Below are 21,407 nucleotides of genomic sequence, written 5' to 3'. Positions count from 1 at the left end.
GCCTGCAAGTTGTTTCAAAGTCTGAAACTTTTTCAGCCAGGGCTTGACTGCATCTGGCTTCTTTCTTTAAGTTTCAGGTTTTGAAACTGCTTGTAGGTACTTCACAAGAACCTGGCAAAGCATCCCAGGATAAGAATGGGACTGTGTTTGGAGAACAACACTATCCTGCTGAACCACATCCATGGCACTCAGTGTTACAGATAAAAACCATGGGTTGATGACTTGAACCCAACCCAATCAGACATTATACAATCATGTAACTTGATGCTACAAGTACCTATAAGAGTAGACTGCAGCTATAGTAGCTACTGTATATCACAGCAGGCAAGAACACTGATCTGATCCCAGGGCAGAACTTCTTCTGAATTTTTTTCTACAGAAGAATAGAAAGGGTGGTACTTCAAAGGCTGGTGCTCTGTTCCCTGCTTGGCCACTAGCTAGATGCAAGGTTCTAGTCCTCAGTGTTTGCATCTGTAAATGATGAGGGTGAATCAATTTCCCTAATCCCTCTGAGCTCTAAAGTTTTATACTCTCTACCACTGAGAATCACATCAGTGTCTAAGATATTCCAACACGTGAAAAGAACAGAGTCCTGGACCCATGGATCCTTCCCCCAGTGGAAAGGCAAAATACACACACAAAGAGGAGTTTCCCTTCCCCGGTTGACTTTCCACATGTGGTGCTTCTCGAACAAGACAATAAAGGCAGCTGTTGAAGGGGATCATGAATCTTGCCTGCTCTAGGTCCCTAGAGGCAAAAAGCATGTTTTATGGCATAGCTCATGATGCACATTTGTTGGATTAACTTTTTGAGATTTCTAACTGTGATACACAAATAATACTAGTTGTGTATCTTTTGCAATCTGGAAAAGAGTTTAAAAAAAAAAAAAAAAACCACCTCTCTTTAGGCAAGACAGCATATGGGGAGTGGGGCAGATGCACTTTCCTGAAGCAGTTAGCCAAGTGGTTTCAGATATGCCTTCTCAATGGAGAAAAACTTTCATTTATACCTGAATATTCCTTTTGAAGGCAAGGGACATTCTTGGTTATTACCTTTTCCCACTCCTTATCACAGACTTACAATGAAGATGCTCATCCTTCGGGCTAAGTGAGAGAGACACTCACGCATATAGCGCATATTATTATAAATATGCTAATAACATTTTGCATTAACACAGAGGATGACAGTGCTTTACAGAAGATACTTCTAGCTCATTCATCCTCAGGATAGTCATGAAATAGCTAGGAGGAAAGGGATAGTTTGCCAACTTTTCCAAATGACAGAGAACTGCACGGTGTAATCAGTTTGCTCAAATTCATCCAGTGAGGTATTTGCAGGGCCTGAGAGAACACCAGAATGCTAACTTCAGGCTTGGACTGGCTGACTCCATACCCTTCTCCAGAATAGACAGAGGCCCTTGTTTGCAGTGGTTCAGTGTTTACTTATTCCACTCCTCTAGCACACCCTGGATCCTTCTAGCACCTTCCATCTGAGGCCATGAGAAACAATGCTGAGAAAAGCTGAAGTGGATGCCTGCTCATGGGCTTCTGATTCACTCCCTCAATGGGGCAATGCACTTCAAATCTGCCTCTTGGCTGACCTTCGATTTTTACCGCCATTTCAACTACAGAATCTCACTCCAATCTCATGACTTCATGTTTAAGCTTGAGGGGTACTTAAAGACAGAGCCTCTACAAAATGGCTCCACCTTCTCCTCCACTTGACCTGCCAATTGCAGAGCACTGCATGCCACTTGGGCCTTCAGAACACCCCTGGTCATGACCCTGCTCTGTCCACAGCAGCAGCTCACACCCACAGAAAGCCACCACATTGGTAATAGCAAAGCCTGGCTCCCTTAGGAAGGCCACAGTTCCCCACCAGGATGTCAGGGTCTCCTGGCCGTTTCCAGGGAAGCCCCGAAGAGCCCGTTCAGCCTGGCCAGGGTGATGACACTGTCCAGAGGACATTACCATGAGGGCTGTGTAGGTGTACGGATAGTGGTAGGCCAGGTAGCAGGCATCCTCACTGTGCGGAAAGGTGACCACAAAGGTGAGGGTGTAAAAACACTTCTCGGATGCTCCCCCCGCAATGGCTGCACTCTGGCGATAATGATTTCTAAAAGAGAAAGGAGAATGGAGAATGAGAGAGAGGTCCCATATGCTCTAAACCTGCCATGTTATATACACCAGCAAAATGACCTTCATCTGAAACTCTATGTGGGTGAAATTTAGAAAACAGGGAAACTGTCAGGTCATGAGCCAAACTAGTAACATTTAGGCAGGTCCATCTGTCTCCCTTTTTTTTTTTTTTTTTTTTGTGAGAGAAAAAGAGAGCACATGCAAGCAGGGGGAAGGGGGAGAGGGAGAGAGAGAATCTCAAACAGGCTCCATGCTAGGCTCTGATGCAGAGCTCAATTCCATGACCCTGAGATCACGAACTGAACTCAAGAGTCAGATGTTCAAGTGACTGAGCCACCCAGGTGCCCCAGGTCCACCTGTCTCCTAACTGTGGCGTACATACCATGAGCCTCTCTTTGCTGTGTCTGTGTATGAAGCCTACAGAGTCACTGAGCTAGAAACCAGTCAGACACGTGAATAATTCTGTGTAACCTAAGATGCAATTGCAGACATATACTTTATTACCAAATGTAGCTTCCTCCAGCCCCTGCTTCTCCCCAGACACTGTAAAATCTTCCTTTCCCTCCTGCCTGTCAAGTGGCTTTGTTAGTAATCACTACTACTGCATATTGATTTCCAAGTTGACACTTAACCCATGTCACCTTATGTTATCATTGCAACAACCCATTGTGTGGGTAAAGGAACAAAATCTCAGAAAAATTAATTTGTCAAAGGTCATAAGGCTAAAAAACATGGCCAGTATGGGACTCGAACCCAGACCTGTCATTCTGCAAAGCCTTTGTTCTTTCCACTATATAATACTTGCTTCTCAAAGGAATACATTTGTCACCCCAAATGTGGTTCAGCTTCTTATAGCTTCAGAGTGCACATTTTCCTTTGTCAAAGATGAAGAACCAATTTTGATACTTCAGAGAACAGTATCAAAGTAAATTGCACCCAGAAGTACATTCCGAGCAATATTTTCCCCACACGCTGCCAGTTATGCCCGTGCCTTGCCTGTCAATGCCGTGGCAGCTGTGCAGGCTTTCCTGAGAAATGTTATCATCAAGACTGCATTATGATGCAAAATACACGCGGACACCAAAAGATGTAATTCCACCTTTGAACATTTACAATGCTAGCTTACTTGTTTGTGGTGTTTTGGGGTTTTATTGGGGGAAAAGGGTGGGGGAGAGGGAAGAAATAGCAGGTAATGAATCTCTGTTCTTACAAAATGTAAAAAAATACAGATTATTCTTTTCTGCCTTTTGCTACCAGGTACATGCCACCCCCCCACCAAAGCAAAAACCAACCAACCAACCAAACAAACAAACAAACAAAAAATCAGGCAAGCAATAAAGGAAGAAACAGAAAAATACTGTCTTGTTTCTTGTGGTTTTGTGGTTTTTCAATATTAATAAAGCTAAGAATGGCAGTCCTACAAACTATGGTCTGACACATTTCCCCTGCCTCAGCTACTGCCAACACAGCACCCTGGGGCCCTGGTCATTCTAGGGAGAGAGGGATATCCCCTAACAATGTAAGCCCCAAGTGATTCTCCCTGTCACTTTTTAGATCACATTAATAGGACCCATTTCCTTTGTGACTCCAGTGCTAGAAACTTCAAAAAAGCATCTTCACCCATAGTGCCATCTGGCTTTTGATACCTAATTGGGTCTACTTTCTCCATATTTCCCCAAAGTTCCGTACTTTCTTTAGAGCTAAGGCTCTGGTTATTAGAAAGTATGTAAAGAAACAGATGGCAGCTCAGAAAGCATGCAAGCCACATCTGCTCTACCTTTTATTCTATTTCTGATTTCACTCATAAAAGGCTCCATTACGAATGCTCATCCAGTTTACACCTACCTCAACAGGTACTGGGCAATTATACTACTCTACAATGATGACCCAAGTGAAATAAAATGAGCCAGTCAAAATGGTCAAGACGTTGAGAACCAATCAAAGTGTGCAAGAGCACTTCACCTGTAAACATACACGTGGGAGCACACACATGTGCACATCCTATATATGCATAGTCATGAAGGTAAAGGCAGGTGGAAACATATACCTAGTACCTCTGCATCACCAAGTTCTTCACCCACAGAGTGGACACAGAGTCCTCATCTTTCCTCAGGTATAAAAGATTTCCCTGGGGGCCTGTGGGGGTGCTCTCCTTTGACACTTCCCACTATACCATTAAGTACACCAAAGTAACATTATGGGGACATTTCCCATCAGCAAATTCAGCCTTACCCCACCAACCATCAGAATGAGTGAGAAATGAAGAGAAAGCAAGAATGTGAAATCCCCATCCTGATGCTCTTTCTACCATTCAGATCAAACCTGGACTCCAGGGAAGAATCAGCTACAGTGAAATGGAAAGAGAAGTAAAATAAGAGGATTCTTAGCTTTTGGACTTCTATGGATCCACGTTCTAGTGATTTAAGGGAAATGTTAAGAATTTGAATGGCAGTTTTGGCTGTATGAAATCCACCTTCTCACAACCCCAATACACACACACACACACACACACACACACATACACACACACACTATAGCTTGGTAGGCAAGAATCTTGTGGGAAAGACTAAAAGCTGCTCACTGATTAGCTAGCCCTCCCCAGGATGGTTGTGGACTGCTGGGATTTGAGAAAAAAAAATGAATATCACCTCGTTTATGATGAGTTTCTGCTAAAGAAGATTTCATTACAATCCTAGTCTGAGGCCAAAACTCCAGCTAAGCCTAAAGCGAACATTAAGCTTCCCCAATGGAGTCTCCTGAGGGCCGTGCAGGAAAATCCAGATGACTCTACCAATAGCCAAAACCTTCCTCTTCAGGGACACTTTGCCAAGATCACCTTCTTCAAAATGGAAAGTTCAATAAATCCTTAAAGTAAAACCCTTGACTTGCAACAATTCAATTTGTCCACAAAAAAGTTATATTATAATAACAAGTTATTTTGTTTCCCTAATTATGATGTGAGAATTCTGAGGGATGTTTGCAAGGCAGTAACATTCATCTCTTTATATTTTAAGTGGTTCTCATGTTCCTCCTTTGTACTGAAAACTTTTTCCTTTTCCTCCATTCAGACAGTTCCTTCTTCCTTCAAGCCTCAACCCAAAAGTTTCCTTTTCCAGGAAGCCTTCTCTGATATTTGTTCTTTGGCATAGTTGTTACTACACTCTGTCTCTACCTCACTGCTAACCCTTTTATGACAAGGATTATGCTTATTTTTCTATGTGTCTTCATGCTTGGTACAGTAGCTGGACTTAGCAGCTGTTCAGTTAAAGTCGTAGAATAAATGGACCTATAAGACTCCAGGAATAGTAATTAGAACATTTAAAGTATTCCACCTCTAATCCTACTGATATCTTTTTAAGGTTAGGTATTACTGTACACACTCCACAGATGGGGAAATTGAGGATCATAGACATGAAGCATCTTGAGCAATTCTACAAAGAAAGCATAGCAAGCAGGACTCAACCTCACCAATGGGCTTACTCCAAAACCAAGATTTCTTTTACTGTATCACCTGTCTCTTGGAAATCCATAAGAAGATGAGAAGTCTTTTGGCCCAATGCAGCAAGTACAAATGCAAAGTTTTGGTCTCCATAAATCAGGGCTGCTTATAAATTTAAAGTTTAAAGTAACAGAAGGAATATAACATGAAATAGATGACAGCTCGTGAAAATGAAACATTTCACTGATTCTTTACATCATTTATGCCACTAAGAAGTTTCTACTGGTTATGGATAATTGCTGACATTCACTGAACATCTCCTATGTACTAGACACTGCACTCCATTTTATACCTGCTTTTCCTTATTTCATTATTCCATTATTGTCTTCATTTTACAGATGAGGAAATCAGAGGTCGAGATTGGAATAATCTGCCCAAGGCCACACCATTGGTGAGTGGTAGATATTTGATTCTAAGAACTTTCTCTTCTTGATCTGCTCTTCTAAATGGTTAACGAGCCTGGTGAAGATCAAGTGCATTCTCAGATTTGCTGGATCCTGGACAGGTCATGTTGGGTCAAAGATGACCCAGGGTTGGATAGAGGCAGCGCTTCCCGTTAAAAGGCTCCCTCCCCTTCACTTTTCCATTCCCTGAATCATTTGTCTTAGGAATGATCTGTACTTTTATAATCATAAAGCCTTCAATGAAGCAAGTAGCAAAGTACACAAATGCATAGTTATGAACTCAATCTATTTCCATTTGCACTTAAAAATATGCTAGGAAATTTTTTTTTTCTGTGGGTGCATGAAATAAGCAAATGCCAAGATAGAGAGTGAAGTAGATAATATTATAATGACCCGGCTCCATTTAACAAGGGTGCATCATTTCACTTAACAGGGTCTAATAAGGCAGAGCAGCCATGCCACCGGGCTTCCCTGTGTCTGCAGCGTTACTAATATTCTATACAACGCCAAATCTCCCTCCTGAGATCCCTCGGAAGGATGCATGATGGCAGAGCTCGTGTATGACATTCATCTTCATGAGTGAGCTGTTCCATCTCCTCTCACGAGCGGAGATAAATGTCAGAAGAGATCAGCCGTTGTGTATTACATGGCCACTCTGAGCGTGCAGCTTCCCTCCCTCTGCCCTTCAGCAGCAAAATTACTTTAGACCAGAGCTGGGAAAGGATTTGAAAAGGTGTGAGGCTGTGTACGTTAGAGGGAGACGCAGGCCGCGGGGAAGTAAATAAAGCAGAAACAGAAACTGTCCTTGCTTACTCTTATGAGAGGCATGGAAAAATGAGTCTACTCGTTTATGTGCTTCCCTTCCAAAGATCTCTTTTACCTTCTGGCTTACTGGTCCACAGGTGGGTGGGAAAGGGGGATGGGATGGAGGAAGAGAGGGGGTTCTGGGGGAGGGGCAAGATGGACAACTGGGACAACTGTTCAAGGGTGAAAATACTAGAATTTTTCCTTGAGCATATTATGATCTAAGTACTAAGAAAGAAATTCAGTGGTCTTAAGGTTTAATAGGAGGATTGACACCACTGTGTCATGCCATCCAAGTCAACCTGATGTGATGCATAATTATAAAGGAAAGTGCAGTAGAGCAATCTTAAGCATTCTTCTCTGCTATTTTCCAGAGCTGGAATATGAACAACACGTTACATTTTAGATCTCTGGTTTTCATGTGTCAGGAAGTTGAATATCGATTGCTGTATGGGAAGAGATCCACACCTCCCTCATTCTTTTGCTTTTAACTTCTGGCAAGGTAGTTAAGTTTGCAGAAGCCTACTTTAGTGGATTTATGGATTATATTTCCTAAATTAAACTAAACTTCACAATATAGACTATTGGCTGTTGTTGTTTTTAATTCTGCTTTGAAGCCATAGATTGATGATAACATCAAATTTCAAGCACCAAGGACCCCCAAAAATGGAAGAAGGGACGTGGCCTATCTTCTACTTTTCACACTAGCTCTTTCTCAAAGACTCTTATTGTATAAAAACAAGCTAATTAGATCTGATAGACTAACCAAAATCTTTCAAAATTACACAAAAGGCTATCAACAACTGTATTTTTCATGGGAGACCCTAAGGGTACAGAATGTCCTGAGTTATCAATAGAATAAAGACATAACCACTGGGTAGGTATTTACAATCATTATTTGTTCCATCTTTTTTCAGCATGTATAACTTTAACTTTTTGCATGTCATCCAACGTATATAATATATTAGTATAATAATGCTTATGTAATGATAAAACAATTTATGAACAAATCTATATTAGAATTACATGCATGAGTATATTTTATTAAAACAGGAAGGAGACCACTTTCTAACTGATGACGATCAGACTCACAAGGCTGTCAACCCATATCCATAACCAATCACTACTGTTGTCTCATTGAAGGAAATGGATATCCCATTTCTCTGGGTGTTTTTCCTCATCTGCCCTTCTGTGTATGTATATGTACTCAGGCACAATGAGCACCTTGGCACCCCCTTTAGAACATGGCACTAAATCTGGGAAGTTAATAGCACAATAGAAATACAACTTCTGAGTTGCTGATGACATGCTGGAGACAGAGAAATGGGGAGATAAAGTTCTCTCAAATTAATACGCTGGAGAGAATAAAGGCAGGGATGAAGCAAACACATCTTCTAGAATAGATCAACTCAAAGACTGTGATGGGTAAATGGGAAAAATATGCTATATAATCTAAGGCATTCTATAGTAGGGAGAAGTGTCCTGAGCTATAGTTTAATAGAGATACACACATCTATCCTGTTGTTAAATCACATTATTGGAAATATGTTAACACAATGTGGTGAGTAATTGTAAAACAAACTATGTTACAATGTAGCAATCTTATCCATTCATCTCTGTTGCATTCATGACTGCAATATGAAAAATGAATTACATTACACATTCATGATTTTCATGTTACCCCTCTGTTGCTCTTTAATCACAAAACAATTGTCTTGTTAATGAGTCTAACAGCTATTAACATTAACTTTGGCTTTCCTCAGGCCAAGGCTCTGTTTATGGATGAGGGGCTTCTTTCTTCCCTCCCTTTTTGGCAGATGTTTCATCTCCTCAAGGCTGATCCTTACTCCCTACCTCCCAGATGAACAGCCTCCAGGGAGAGTTGTACTCCCCTGGGAGAAAATACTGAGTGGTGTGTTTGTCCAATTTCTTACTAAACTCCAGATCCAAGCAGGCAGCAAGCCAGGTCTTTCACGTTTATTTAGGGTGACTATGTTCACAGGACATACCAAGGTTCAAATTTAGGCTTTCACTGTTTTTCCATGCAGTTGTTGGCTTCTACCACTTTGAGATGATTTTTAGTCTAAATCTCTTTAGAACGTGAAAAGATTCTGAGAGTTTCTAGATATGGAGGCCAGAGAGTAATTGCCATAAAAGCAAATGGGAAACCAACAAAATTATACTTTGCTATTGTTCTAAAGAATATAATGAAAATACCACTCAGGTCCATATCCTAATACATCAAGGACTGAAGACTGCCATCTCTTTTATTACAAACTGTAAGTCAGCCCAAATCTGTTTTTAGACCATACTTATCTCTATGGTGGTTTTTGCCTTTGTGTCTGATAGATAGGAAAGGTCAGGAATTGTGTTGCTCTATCAGTGCTCCTGTACTCAGTCTCAAAAGCCAAAAGGCATTAGAGTATATATTCTCTCTCTTTTTAATCATAATAACAATTGTAAACTCTAGAATGTCTGATAATACTTTTTTTAGGGCCCTCTTGTAATATCAGAAGGTGATACAACTTGCTTTATTCAATAAAACAAGTGCTAGCCTATCAGTTTTGATAGAAAACTAGCAATGAGCTAATAATTAATTATATATTTCCTGCTTGTCCTAACAATTCCAATCCTTTTTCTTTCTTATGAATTTGTATTTTATTTTACATCAAAAGAAAATATACAAATGAACAATTCATGGATTGAGAATCCATTTCTTTTATCAAAAGATATGGATAATTTAAATTTCATTACAACTTCACAGAATAAATTGATGAAACTGGCTACTGATCAAGGATTGAACATGAATTCTAGAAAGGCTCCCTATTTTATTTTTTTCCAAAACCTCATTTTGCTGTGGAGGAACAGTTGCTTAAGTGTACCTGTCACATATCCACTCCCATCTACTTTGGAAAACTGAAGCACAGGATGAGTAAGAATAGACCAGAACATCTCAGATTTTTTGTTTCCTGAGATACATAGAAAGAGGTAAAAATGGAGGCTTGATGAATTAATCACAGGTTGCATCTGTACAAGCTCTAATATCCAACAACAAGGTCTAAGGGTTTTGATGTGTTTACGTGAGGATAGGTCACTTCTCCAAAAATTGAAAAATTTCTTGGGTTCTACTGTAGGTGCCATTTAACATGCTTGCACTTCTGAAGGACAGAGCATTTGTCACTGGGACAGGGACAGATGGCTGAGGTTTTTAAGACCAACATAGAAGAGTAGGAAATTGAGAAAGAATGAAAGATCAGAGAAAAGGAAGCTAGCAACACTCTAACTTACTTGTAATAACAGATTTCATAGCCCATCCGTATCCAGGTGGGTCTGCCAAGAAGAGCCTCCTTCACAGAATACAGAGTTGGCTGCATCCCTGCACAGAACAAAGGCAGGATTAATCACTGGGGGGGGGGGGGGGGGACATCTGGGTGGCTCAGTCCGTAAAGCATCAGGACTCTTGATTTTGGCTCCAGTCATGATCTCAGGGTCGTGAGATGAGATTGGGCCCTGCACTGAGCTTCACACTCAGTGGGGGTCTGCCCGAGATTCTTTTTCCCTCTCTCTGTGCCCCTATACTCCACACCTTTAAAAAAAAAAGTATTAATTTCTGGGGAAAGAGAAAAGGGAAAGAGAGCTTTCATGAGCTGAATCATAGCCCTCCAAGTATCCAGGTCCTAATCTCTGGAACCTGTGAATGGTGCCTTAGATGGCAAAAGGATTTCATAGATATGATTAAATTAAGGATTTTGAGATGGAGAGATTATCCTGGTGGGCCCTAAATGCAATCACATACCTTCTTATAAGAGGGAGGCAGAGGGAAAAGCAATGTGACTGAAGCAGAGGGAGATTGGGAGATGCTACACTGCCAGCTTTGAAGACAGAGGAAGGGACTATGAACGAAGAGATTCAAGGACCAAAGCTCTCAATGCTGGAAAACAAAAACCAAAGAGAAAATCCCCTAGATGTTCCAGAGGGAGCATAGCCCTTCCAGCACTTTGGCTGTAGCCCAGTGAAACTGATTTTGGACTTGTAGACTCTAGAATTTTAAGAGAGTATATCTATCTTGTTTTAAGCCACCAACTTTGTGACAATTTGTTACAACAGCCACACGGAACAAATGCAAGAGTCAGGGTTCATATTTTCTCTTTCTACATTAGTAAGTGTCTATTTAGTCAGTGTAAAATAGAGTCAGTACCCTGTGCTCAGACCTAGAGATATGGGAATATTCATTCCTTACTCAAAGCCACTCAATAAATTAGTATACAATTCAGCAATAACATGCACAATTTTCCATCCTTGGAAATATTCAAAATAAATGTAGCTGCCAGTCCATTTGTCCTTCAAAATTCTCTTCCAAAATGGCCACAGGGATTCAGGAGAATTTTAACTTTCCCCATATTTTCTTAGAGTGTAAATCAATGTCGTCCAATTGGTTTGTGTTTTTTTTCCTTTCTGGGACAAATAGATCAATATCTTTGCTACTGTGGGATTTAGGAGATGAAGAGAAAGACTGAATGAGAGGTTCTCATGGACCTCAAAAAGTTCAAGGTGGGGCAGGGTAATCAGGAAGCAGGAAGTAATGCTATGGCATGCATGATATTAACATTCTGCAGACAGAGGGAGGACTTCCAGCTTGCCTTCAGTGGTGGCAGTTTGCCACAGGTTGGCCACCATCTTGCCACACATGGCAACCAAAGCATTCAGTCCAACTTCACACTCAAACAGGACTTTGGGTAATAAGCCAAGCAATCACAGAGGAGCACCATTCCTGGTGTTAGCCAGAAGATCTAACTTCTAGAACTTCTAAAAGATCTAGAAGATCTTGGGTGTTAGCCCAAGAGCTCATACCGTAATTAAACTGGCTGTTGGGCTTCTCACAGTTGATGATGTTGAAGCGGTAAGGGACGGCAGCTCTCATGCCGCTCACCTTGAAGTAGAACCACTGCTGGTGCTGGCTGCTATTCACATCAGTGTTGACCAGCAAGTCATATTCCCTCCTGCAATGTCAGAAGCAAAATTGGAGGGCCACAAGTCTTTCAGGCAGGTTCCAACACTGAGAATCTATACCTCTCAGGTTCCAGATGACAGATCTAAGACCTAGCATGTCAGTTGGCTGGTAAATTACAGTGATTGTGCTCATCTCACAACATTGGACACACAAGCTATAGAAATTTGGGAAGATGGAAGCAGGTTCTTGGTGTTAGGAGAATCAATTACACAAACACAATTATGTTTTTATTAAACTGTGATGAATTCTCTCTCTAGAGAGAAAAATATAAGTGTGCTATATTCCAGAGAAAATTCAATCACATCTGGTTGGGTAGGCCATTACTATTTAATGTGCACATTACTTTTGAGGATCAGTCTCCTCATATGGAAAATGGAAATAGAGTCTAAACTTGCAGTGCTACTTGTAAAAATTAAGTGGTATAGTATATGTAAACCCCCAGCAAAACAACAAATATGAACTAGGCTGGCAATGCTAGAGTTGTGTCTTCATTTTGTAACTTTTTAATTGATTTAATTTTCATGCATTTTAAGTGGACAGCTCAGTGAATTTAAATAAATTCATCTGGATACTCCTGTTTGATCCAGATCAAGGTACAGGACATTTCCAGTGCCCCAGGAGACTCTTGGTGGGACTGCTCTCAGTTACTATCTGCAAAGCTAATCAGTTTTTTTGAGCTGTAGCAACAAAATTAACAATGCAGTTTGGACTTCAACATTATTATCAGTATATTAAGTTTTCAAAAATATTATTGCTCCATCTCCTTGGCATGTCTTTGAGTTGCTCCTCTAAAAGGGTCATGTTTTTGCCCTGATCTGTTCACACTCTGCCACTCTGGACCCCTTCCAGTGAGATTTGTGGAAGAGTGGAGCTTCGCAGAAGGCATGTCAGAGCAGAGTAGAGCTACCTGATGGAGGCCCACTGCTCACACCGTTACTCTAAGAATCTCATTTGAAACATTGAGCCCAACATACAATAAATGAAGCATAATCCACTGAATGATGCTCATAAGGACAAATCCAGAAAGACTATGGCCATCACACTGTCTGCTATGCCCACCATCCTCTCCAAAAACTGGCTATAAAAACTCCTTACTTAAAATAAGGTTTGTTTTCTGTCATCTGACTCTGTTACCCTGACTTTAACTAATGGGTTTAGGATTCTACACTCTGGCCAAAGGTAGATATGTGGAGAGAGAAACCAGAGCAAGACCAGTGGTGCAGGCACATCTTGGGCAAACCACTGTCCTCCAAGGAGACTCCTGATTAGGTTTTCTCTCCCGGATCCCTTAAACATGATATAGAGGAAAGAAAGAGTAATAAGAGCAGTCACCATGGCAAGAAGTAGAAGCTGATCTGGCAACAGAAAAAGAAGGTGGCTGAGAAGGAATCTTAATGTAACTGCCTTTCCCATCTTCAGCCCATGTGGTTCAACTTGTATTTGTTTTATATGTCAGGCTTCCTTGAAATATTTCATGTACAAAGCAAATAAATGACATCATCAGAAAGGGAGAAAATCTATGAGAGACTCTTAACTATAAGAAACAAAGTGATGGAGGGGAAGGAGGTGAGAGGATGGGGTAACTGGGTGATGGGCATGAAGGAGGGCACATGATGTGATAAGCACTGGGTATCATATGCAACTGATAAATTATTGAACACTACATCTGAAATGAATTATGTACTATATGTTGGCACACTGAAATAAATTTTTTTAAAAATGAAAAAGGATCAAGGCTCGTGTACACCCCCCACCCAAGAAAAGAAAAATTCAAAAATGACTCCTCAGATAGATATAAAACAGGCTGACCTATGAAGTTCTGTGCTCTAGTTATGGAGAATATGCATTCCTGAAGACAAGTTAATGTTGACTGAGTGCTTACCATGTGTCAGGTACTATTCTAAGAGCATGATATGCTTTCAGCTAACTCTCCTAAAAAACAAAAAACAAACAAACAAAAAAACTATGATATAGGTGCTATCACTGTCTCCATTTTCTGGGTAAGGAAAAAAGGTCTGGAGTATAGTCAGGTGATTTCTCATACTCTTTTGGTGGGAATGGGGTGAGGTTGCCCTGGCATTCTGCTTCCAGAGTCTGTGGCTACCACACCATTAATTGTTCTGGATCACTGTCTTCAGGAGTTCACATGTATAAGATGGATTACAAATCCTGATTTTTGGCATATGAGAAATATAGTCCACACTGGTAAAAGGAAGGACTTATAACAGTCTCTTCTGCACTAGAAATTTTTGTTTTTCCTCTCCTTTTTTAGTTTGTACAGCCTAAGACTTTCCTTTCCTGTGAAATACTTTTCTATTAACAAGAGGTCATTGAGAGATTCTGGCAGAGAGGCATGGCACTGTACATGCCCTTGAATGAAGAATAACACATCTCTCCAGGGGGAGCCCAGTGTTCTTGCTGACTCCATACACAGCTATGGGAGCAACAGACATGAAAAGGTACAGGACTAGGGGACCTCATATACCCTGCTGCATCAACAGAACCAGCCCTGACGTCAACATAAGTACAAACGTCCCAGTCAAAGGACTCCCCCACCCAAGTATGGAGCCATTATTTGGAATATAGGTGCACCCACAACATTAACCTCTAGCTGCCACCTTGCTGTGACATCAGCTAGTGGTCCCCTAGTGGTGTGCTGGTAAATGTTTAACAACGGACTCGGAGAAGAAAACCTTCATTTGTAGTGTTTGCCAGTTCTCAGGGTATAAACACTCCCACCATGCCTGATTTCAAACGACCAATGTGAGACTGCTGTACAGAGAATAGAGAGGAGAGGGGCACAGCAGGAGGAGCTGAGCTCTCCTAAGCTGCCAGGAGCTACCTTTGTGCCTTCCTTACTTACTCACGCACTTGGATGGCTTTGCGAAGATTTCCTGACTCAAACTCGGAGGAAAACCGCAAACAGTCGGAAGCAGTGTCTTGCAAAGACCTGTAATGAAATGGGAAACATGTGAACACATGCATTACTGCTATTCTTGGGCATAGCCTGACATTTCTTTGAGATAAGCTTTTTCTTACAGATCTTCAACATGAATTCTCATCATGTTTTTGAGAGAAGGGATGGATTACTAACATAAAACATTCTTATTCTCATGTCATTAAGAGGATATTCCATATCCACCCCCATCTTCCACATTCCACTGATGCTCAAGACCACCTACCAAGGCTCATCTAAACTGAAGACAACTTTATTTATAACATCACATGGCTGGATAAGCCTTTGGACATCCTCAAATATCTTGATCCTGGAAAGGAAAATTGGAAACATGTTAACAGTTGACCCTAACTCCTTACCCCATTCATCCTATGGTGATCTGGGAAGGGCTTTGGAGTCATCAGAGAATGATGAGAGAAAAAATAAAAAATGCCCCAACCTGGGGAATAAAAAGTGGAAAAGGTACTGGCTCTCCCTCCTTTTTTTTTTCCTTTATCAAAAAATGAAACTACACTGAGCAGTAGGAATGTAGGAAGAGTGAGGCCAGGTTTTACTTGGAGGAATTCTGACTTGAAGGAGAATTTGTTTCAAGAGCATTTGGACTAATGGACTCCAAAGGTTTCTGGAAGTGAGAGTAAGGGATCCTTTGCACTGAGACAGTTTTGAGGGAGACTTTAGGACTGCTAACTGTTATCATCCTCAAGGCCTCGGAGGATTCAGGAAGCCTCTGAACTCCTGGGTCATTTATATGCCTTGGGTTGTGTCATCTCCAGAAAACTAAAGTCAATCCTTTGTCTGAGAAGCACCCATATTCAGGAGATATAAGTAAAAGGTTAGAAGGAAGCCCCAAGGGATCTTTCAGAGTCCCTCCTTGAATTTCCAACCCATGTGTTTTGGGTGGAGTGGGAGAAGGGAAGGGAGGTAGATATGAGGCCTGGACTCAAGGGGAAAATGTTCTGTTAATGTGGGGAGGTGTGGCTGGGCCAGCCGCTGGGCCATGTCTCTCAGGAACTTGTAAGGTCAGAGATGTCAGCAGAAGCCCAAGGGGAGCAGCTCTTGGGATCCACTCTCAATTTACTGATTAAATGGAAAATAAGTTAATGAAACTTTCTGGTATGCACACTTTGCTCCACTGAATTAGTGCATGCATACTCAATGCTTTGTTTGTTTGTTTTCCAGGGGAATTCATTCTTCCTTGGCTTTAGCAATTTTTATTTGAATCTCACTATGTTGATCCCAAGGCAAAGCTTTCTTTCCATCATTCTGGGAATAACCCATCACCCAAAGTTTCTATCCTGGAGAATGTATATTTTCCTTACAATCTTCAGTGGTAAAGCAACCAAGTCAGATTTTATAATGTTGGGACTGTGAGATAGGGGTCCACTACCTCCATTCATTAGCAAGAGACCAGATGCCAATTCACTATGAATTGAAAAACAAAAAGAGCAATCCCAAATAATCCACACTTATTTTTGCTGAGAACCTTCCTTTGAGAAATGATTCCAATATTTGGAGAAACCAGGTTATCTTTCCCTGTTATGATCTGTAATGTGTTATGGGATACAGGGTTGCATTAGAACCATAAAGGGGTTCTTCTGGCAACACACGCCTACCACTATCCCACATTTGGTTCTGACATGTCAGGTGTAGGGAGGCAAGCTTCTGCATTTGGCAAAAGTTTCCCAAAGGATTTTAACATGTTCCTGATGGATTCTCACTTTCCTGAGATAGCAGAACTCTCTGTACAAACCAATTCACCTATAAAAATATTGAAGAAGAGAAAAAATACGGCTTCCAAATCACCTTTGGACTCCACGTTTGCGTTCCAGCATTGACTGGGCAGAGGGAGGTGGACAGTGACCCCAGAAGTCTGGAAATGCCATCATCTTGAAGTTAGCCACAGATCTGGTTCTTCTGGATTTGGCCATATAAAGATGGGGGTCATGGAAGGGGAGGTGCTTGGGATATGTCTGCAGAAGTTTATCTACTACTTCAGCAGTTTCTGTAGGCCTAGCAGAATTGGAAAAGGAGGCACTTATCGATGGGCAGGAAATCATGTCTATATCCCAAGCATCCTGTTTGAGGGAAACTTGAATGTCAGGAATTTCTTTGCCAGAAGAATCTATCCCAAGACCACTTGATTGCATGTTTTGGTATGCGTTCATCCCAGGGCCTTTTTTGGAGGCTGGATGCATGGTGGACCTCCCCATCTTCACCATGCTCAGAAGGGAAGTCTGGACCGTGTCTTGGCTTTCCTGCCTCCAGGAACTTTGGTCCTTATTCAAACAATGCTGCTTTGGAGAGGTCACAGTCGGAATGTGGGAGTGCTTGGCATCCTGAGTCTCTTCAAAGTGCAAATCATCTCCAGGTTTAGACTCAAGTTCCTTCAGGTTTAAAATGGAAAAGAATATGTCAGTGTTGCCTCCCTGGTAGAAAATACAACTTGACCCCTGACCTCACTTTCTGGGCACAAAGTTATGCATAAATCCTGTGAATTAGGAAGCTTTTTCTAAGGTCAGACAAGGAAAGGCAAAGTTTCAAGAATCAAATAAATGGTAGAATCATAGAAACTCACATTTGGAAGGTGCATCGGGTGGGTCTAGTACTATTTTATATAGCACACAAATGCCCTCTGGAACACCCCAAAAAGTTACAGCCTGCTTGAACAAACTCGTTTACAGGGTATTCATTACACCCCAAGGCAATGTCTTTCATTTGAAGATCATTCTGAATGTTTTTGTTTTTGATTTGTTTTTTAAAGGCTTCCTTACACTGAACTGAAATTTCCTTCCCTGAAATTTTTACCTTCTGGTCCCCTTCGGCCTTTTGAAGTAAAATAGAATATATTGCCTCCCTTCTACATGGGATTTAGCTGGTACCCTTAAATGTGGGCAAATTCATGATATATTAAGAATCCTAAGAAAATAATAGATATCCAAAGTCAGGTCTAAAATCCTGACAACAGCAATAGTAGTAGGAGCAGCAACTAGCCACTATATCACCAGGTGTAAGGTTCTCATTTGTTTCTACTAACAAAATCCCAGAAATTGGACTAGCCACTCTCAGAAAGCCACTTAGTACAACTTTCCCACTGTTCATGGGAACAAGAATTTGATTTTCGCTGAATAGTGAAACAGGGGAACAAGAATTTTCATTGCTTTTTCAGGATGTGAGGGCAAGACACTTTGTCAATAGGTGGTGATGTGTACCATTATCCTGCTTCCATCTAGGGGCCAGGTGTCCAACTATAGAAGCCTTGCCAGCATCCAGTCCAGCCACCTTTTTCACATTTTGCTTAGCCTTCTGCTTCTCTCTCTCAGAAAGACCCCAGAAGCAGATTGCTAATGATGAGCAATGCTCTCCATCTGGACCTCCTCCTTGGCCTCTCCGGTTCTGCAAAGAACCCATCATGCATCACCATGGAGCAGAACCACGGCATATGCCATACCTCAAAGTTGCAGGAGAGCTCAACACACATTGCCTCATACTGCATCAGTTCCTCTTCGGGTCGGTCAAGACCAGGTTTGGACGTCAGCTTGTTCACGTCTGTTTCCAAGTCATCATCCTACAATGGGATATCCAAATATATATATATTACAGTCAAGACAATTACCCTGAGAAGCATCGAGATAAGCTACATATGTGATTTTTCAGAATCATGGGACATGGTTTCCTTGACTCCAAATTATACTGCTAGCCTTTGCAAAGGAGAATTTAAGAGGTTGGGTTGTATTTTGTGAATGAAAAGAAAGAAGGTATACAACTTTTCTCAGCATCCATCTCAGGATTTATCAGCCCTCGCCGTAAATAACTAATTTATATAAAATTAGTAAAACGCAATATGAAAGAATTCTCTATCTTGCCACCACCATCAACATAATTGTAATCACTGTATCTATTCTTCTATCCCCCTTCCCATATAGGCCCCTCAGTATTCTCAAAAATACTTAACAAGCACCTGCCATTTTGGGTATTGAAGTAATAATGTCATTTTGGGTATTGAAGTAATAATGGAACAGACAAAGGTAGATGTTCCCATGGAATCTGTCTTCTAGTGAGAGAAGAAAGACAGAAAACAAATGAAGAAAGTCTTTTCCAGTGGTGAAAATGTCATAGAAATACTGAAGGGGGGCAGTGGGATTGTCAATGAGATGGGGAGGCAGTGTGGAAGTTGTTTAGATTGGGTGACCTGAGACCACCTTGCTGAGGAGGTGACATTTTAACCAGAACAGTGGGGAAGAGCAGTAGATGTTGGCTTCCAGTAAGAAAATAGCTGCAGCTCAGAGAATAGGAGGATGATCACAGGAGTCAACATCCAAGAAGGAGGACTTAGGCAGAGCCTTCCAGACCTGGGGAGGGGTTTGTCACTTCCTGCTGTCCTTTACCTCTTTGTACATTTACATTCACCCTGTCACTATGGGTCTTTTCTTCATTGGGCTGAATAATCACAGAGCCTTTATTTTTGTTTCTAGATCATCATTTCATGACAGTTTAATGGTGAGGGTGATTCTCCTCCCAACACCTCTTATTTTCCAGAGATTATAAAGTCTTCAAAGAAAGAACACCAGAAATCAACTTGTCCAGTCTTCTCATCTTTCCATGTCTCTCTTGGACCCAGTTTCCCTAATGAAGTAGGGGAGAAAAGCCTACTTGTGTATTAGGAGAATATTTGCTTAGTTAAGGAAAAACCTGGTGATTCTGAAGGCCTGGATTAGTCTTCTTTAAGTCCAATAAATATGGACAATAAATGTTTGTACTATCAACCAGGGTATGAGGAGGAAAGAAAATGCAACATGTTGTCCATCTTCTGGAATTTTCCTCCAAACTTTAAATAAAAGAGAAATAGATTTTATAAGGTTGATTTCATGGTATTTTCAGATACAGTGCACACCAGATCTAAACTCCTTCACCTGGTTCTAGAGATCCCATCAGTCTTGTCCTTTGCAGTTCTATCTATCAGTTCCTGCTTGCCCCCACCCTCTTGGCTGCAGCCTGAGCTATGCCCCAGAGTGGTACCAATGAAATACAGTCAGGCTACTGAGAAGAGTCTCTCCACCAGCAAGTAAGGTTGGTGTGTCTGGAGTGAGGAGCATCACCTAGCCCATGAGCTGCAGCTTAATGCATTCTACATGTGGCTAGGTAACCTACTTAGCTTTACAGCAAGAGTTGACTAACTATAACCTACTTTTGTTTTTGCAAATAAAGTTTTATTGGAACACAGCCACACCCATTCCTTTATGTTTTGTCTGTGATCGGTTTCTCAGTATGACAGCAAAGTGGAGTAGTTGTAACAGAGACCATTTCTAGTCCCCAAAGTTCTGTATCTTGGTCTCTGAATCTCTAGGCACGAAGGTGGGTTCTTCCCTCTTTCTGTATTGCTTATAAATACCATTTATACTTATTCAGGGATGTGCCTGCTTCTGCATCCTCACAGCAACCCAGATAGGCTTCGTCATTTAGGATTCCGGTACCCATCTAATCCAGATCATGATTTCTGGCCCTTCTTCCTATAGTAAGACCCTTTAGATGTTGTTGACTCTCTCCAGTCTTACACTTAAGCTCACCACCCTTTGGAAGATGGTGATTTGAACTCTGGTAGGGACAATCACCAAGTTCATTAGACTGAAAATCCTTTGAAGATAAAAAATCTGTGTTTTGTTTGCTTTTGCATCATATCACCATCCCCAGGAATTTAGCCTGCTGCCTCCCACATGTATCATGGCCAAGAAAGTACCTGAAAGAAACAAAAAACTAAAAAGGAAGAAAAAGAGGGAACAAAGGAAAGGAGAACTTGAATTCATTCTGTCATCCTCTTCTTCAGAGTTTGTCCATATCTAATGGTTGTGTTCATGAAGAATAAATAAATAAATATATGTAATAATATATAATATAATATAAATTTTATATATATATATATATATATATATATATATATATATATATAGCCATGACCAACATCTGATCTGTACTTCTTATAAGTTTCTCTCTTATGTTGACACTGAGTTTTCAAAGAAAGGCACCCAACTTTCCATTCTTAAGACCCTTTACAGACAAAAGTTCCTTTTCATCCTTCTTTCTAAACAGCTGATCCCAATTATTAACTAAGATTTTTCAAATGAAAAGGCCATCAGTTAACGGCCTGGATCAGATCTATAACCAGAAATAAACATTCCTGGCTTCTTGCCCACATTTCTTACAGCAAATGCTTCTGGGTTCACAAAGGAAAAATCAGTTTGCTAGAGTGCCGGTTCCCTTGCTCTTTTGCAATACCCCAGAATCAAGCCGTGATTCTGATGTGCCCCATTTCTCTATAACTCACGCTCATACACTGACTTCTCATCTTCTTCTTGGCTTGAAGGCTTTGACAAATAATTTCCAGGCCCTGACCAATTTGTCTTGTGCTTCTTTCCCAGCTGGATTTGTTTATTTGTTTTGGTTTCACTCCACCCCAACCCACCATCATCTGCAGCACAGGGAAAAAGGAGACTGTGTGAATGCTCTCCATCCCATGCTGCATGAAGTCAGGCACTGGCATGCAGCTTGTCCTTGAACATCAGATATAGGAGGTGATTGACACTCTTGCATCAGACATTCA

General features: G+C 41.1%; 1 protein-coding gene across 7 annotated transcripts in view; it reads right to left on the bottom strand.

The window, feature by feature from the left end:
* Positions 1-21,407, bottom strand: part of AGBL1 (AGBL carboxypeptidase 1) — a 554,941-nt gene that overhangs the window by 519,312 nt on the left and 14,222 nt on the right. For all 7 annotated transcript variants that reach the window (XM_035714840.2, XM_025437815.3, XM_035714839.2 and 4 more), the window contains exons 5-11: positions 18,261-18,377; positions 16,616-17,196; positions 15,039-15,122; positions 14,720-14,806; positions 11,697-11,845; positions 10,134-10,221; positions 1,971-2,115 (exon numbers count right to left, since the gene is read on the bottom strand). In XM_035714840.2, coding sequence (XP_035570733.1) covers positions 1,971-2,115; positions 10,134-10,221; positions 11,697-11,845; positions 14,720-14,806; positions 15,039-15,122; positions 16,616-17,196; positions 18,261-18,377 — 1,251 coding nt within the window. The remainder of the gene's footprint in view (positions 1-1,970; positions 2,116-10,133; positions 10,222-11,696; positions 11,846-14,719; positions 14,807-15,038; positions 15,123-16,615; positions 17,197-18,260; positions 18,378-21,407) is intronic.

This window comes from Canis lupus, chromosome 3 (genome assembly GCF_003254725.2).
Source record: "Canis lupus dingo isolate Sandy chromosome 3, ASM325472v2, whole genome shotgun sequence".
NCBI lineage: Eukaryota > Metazoa > Chordata > Mammalia > Carnivora > Canidae > Canis > Canis lupus.
This window is presented reverse-complemented; position numbering and strand designations above follow the sequence as displayed.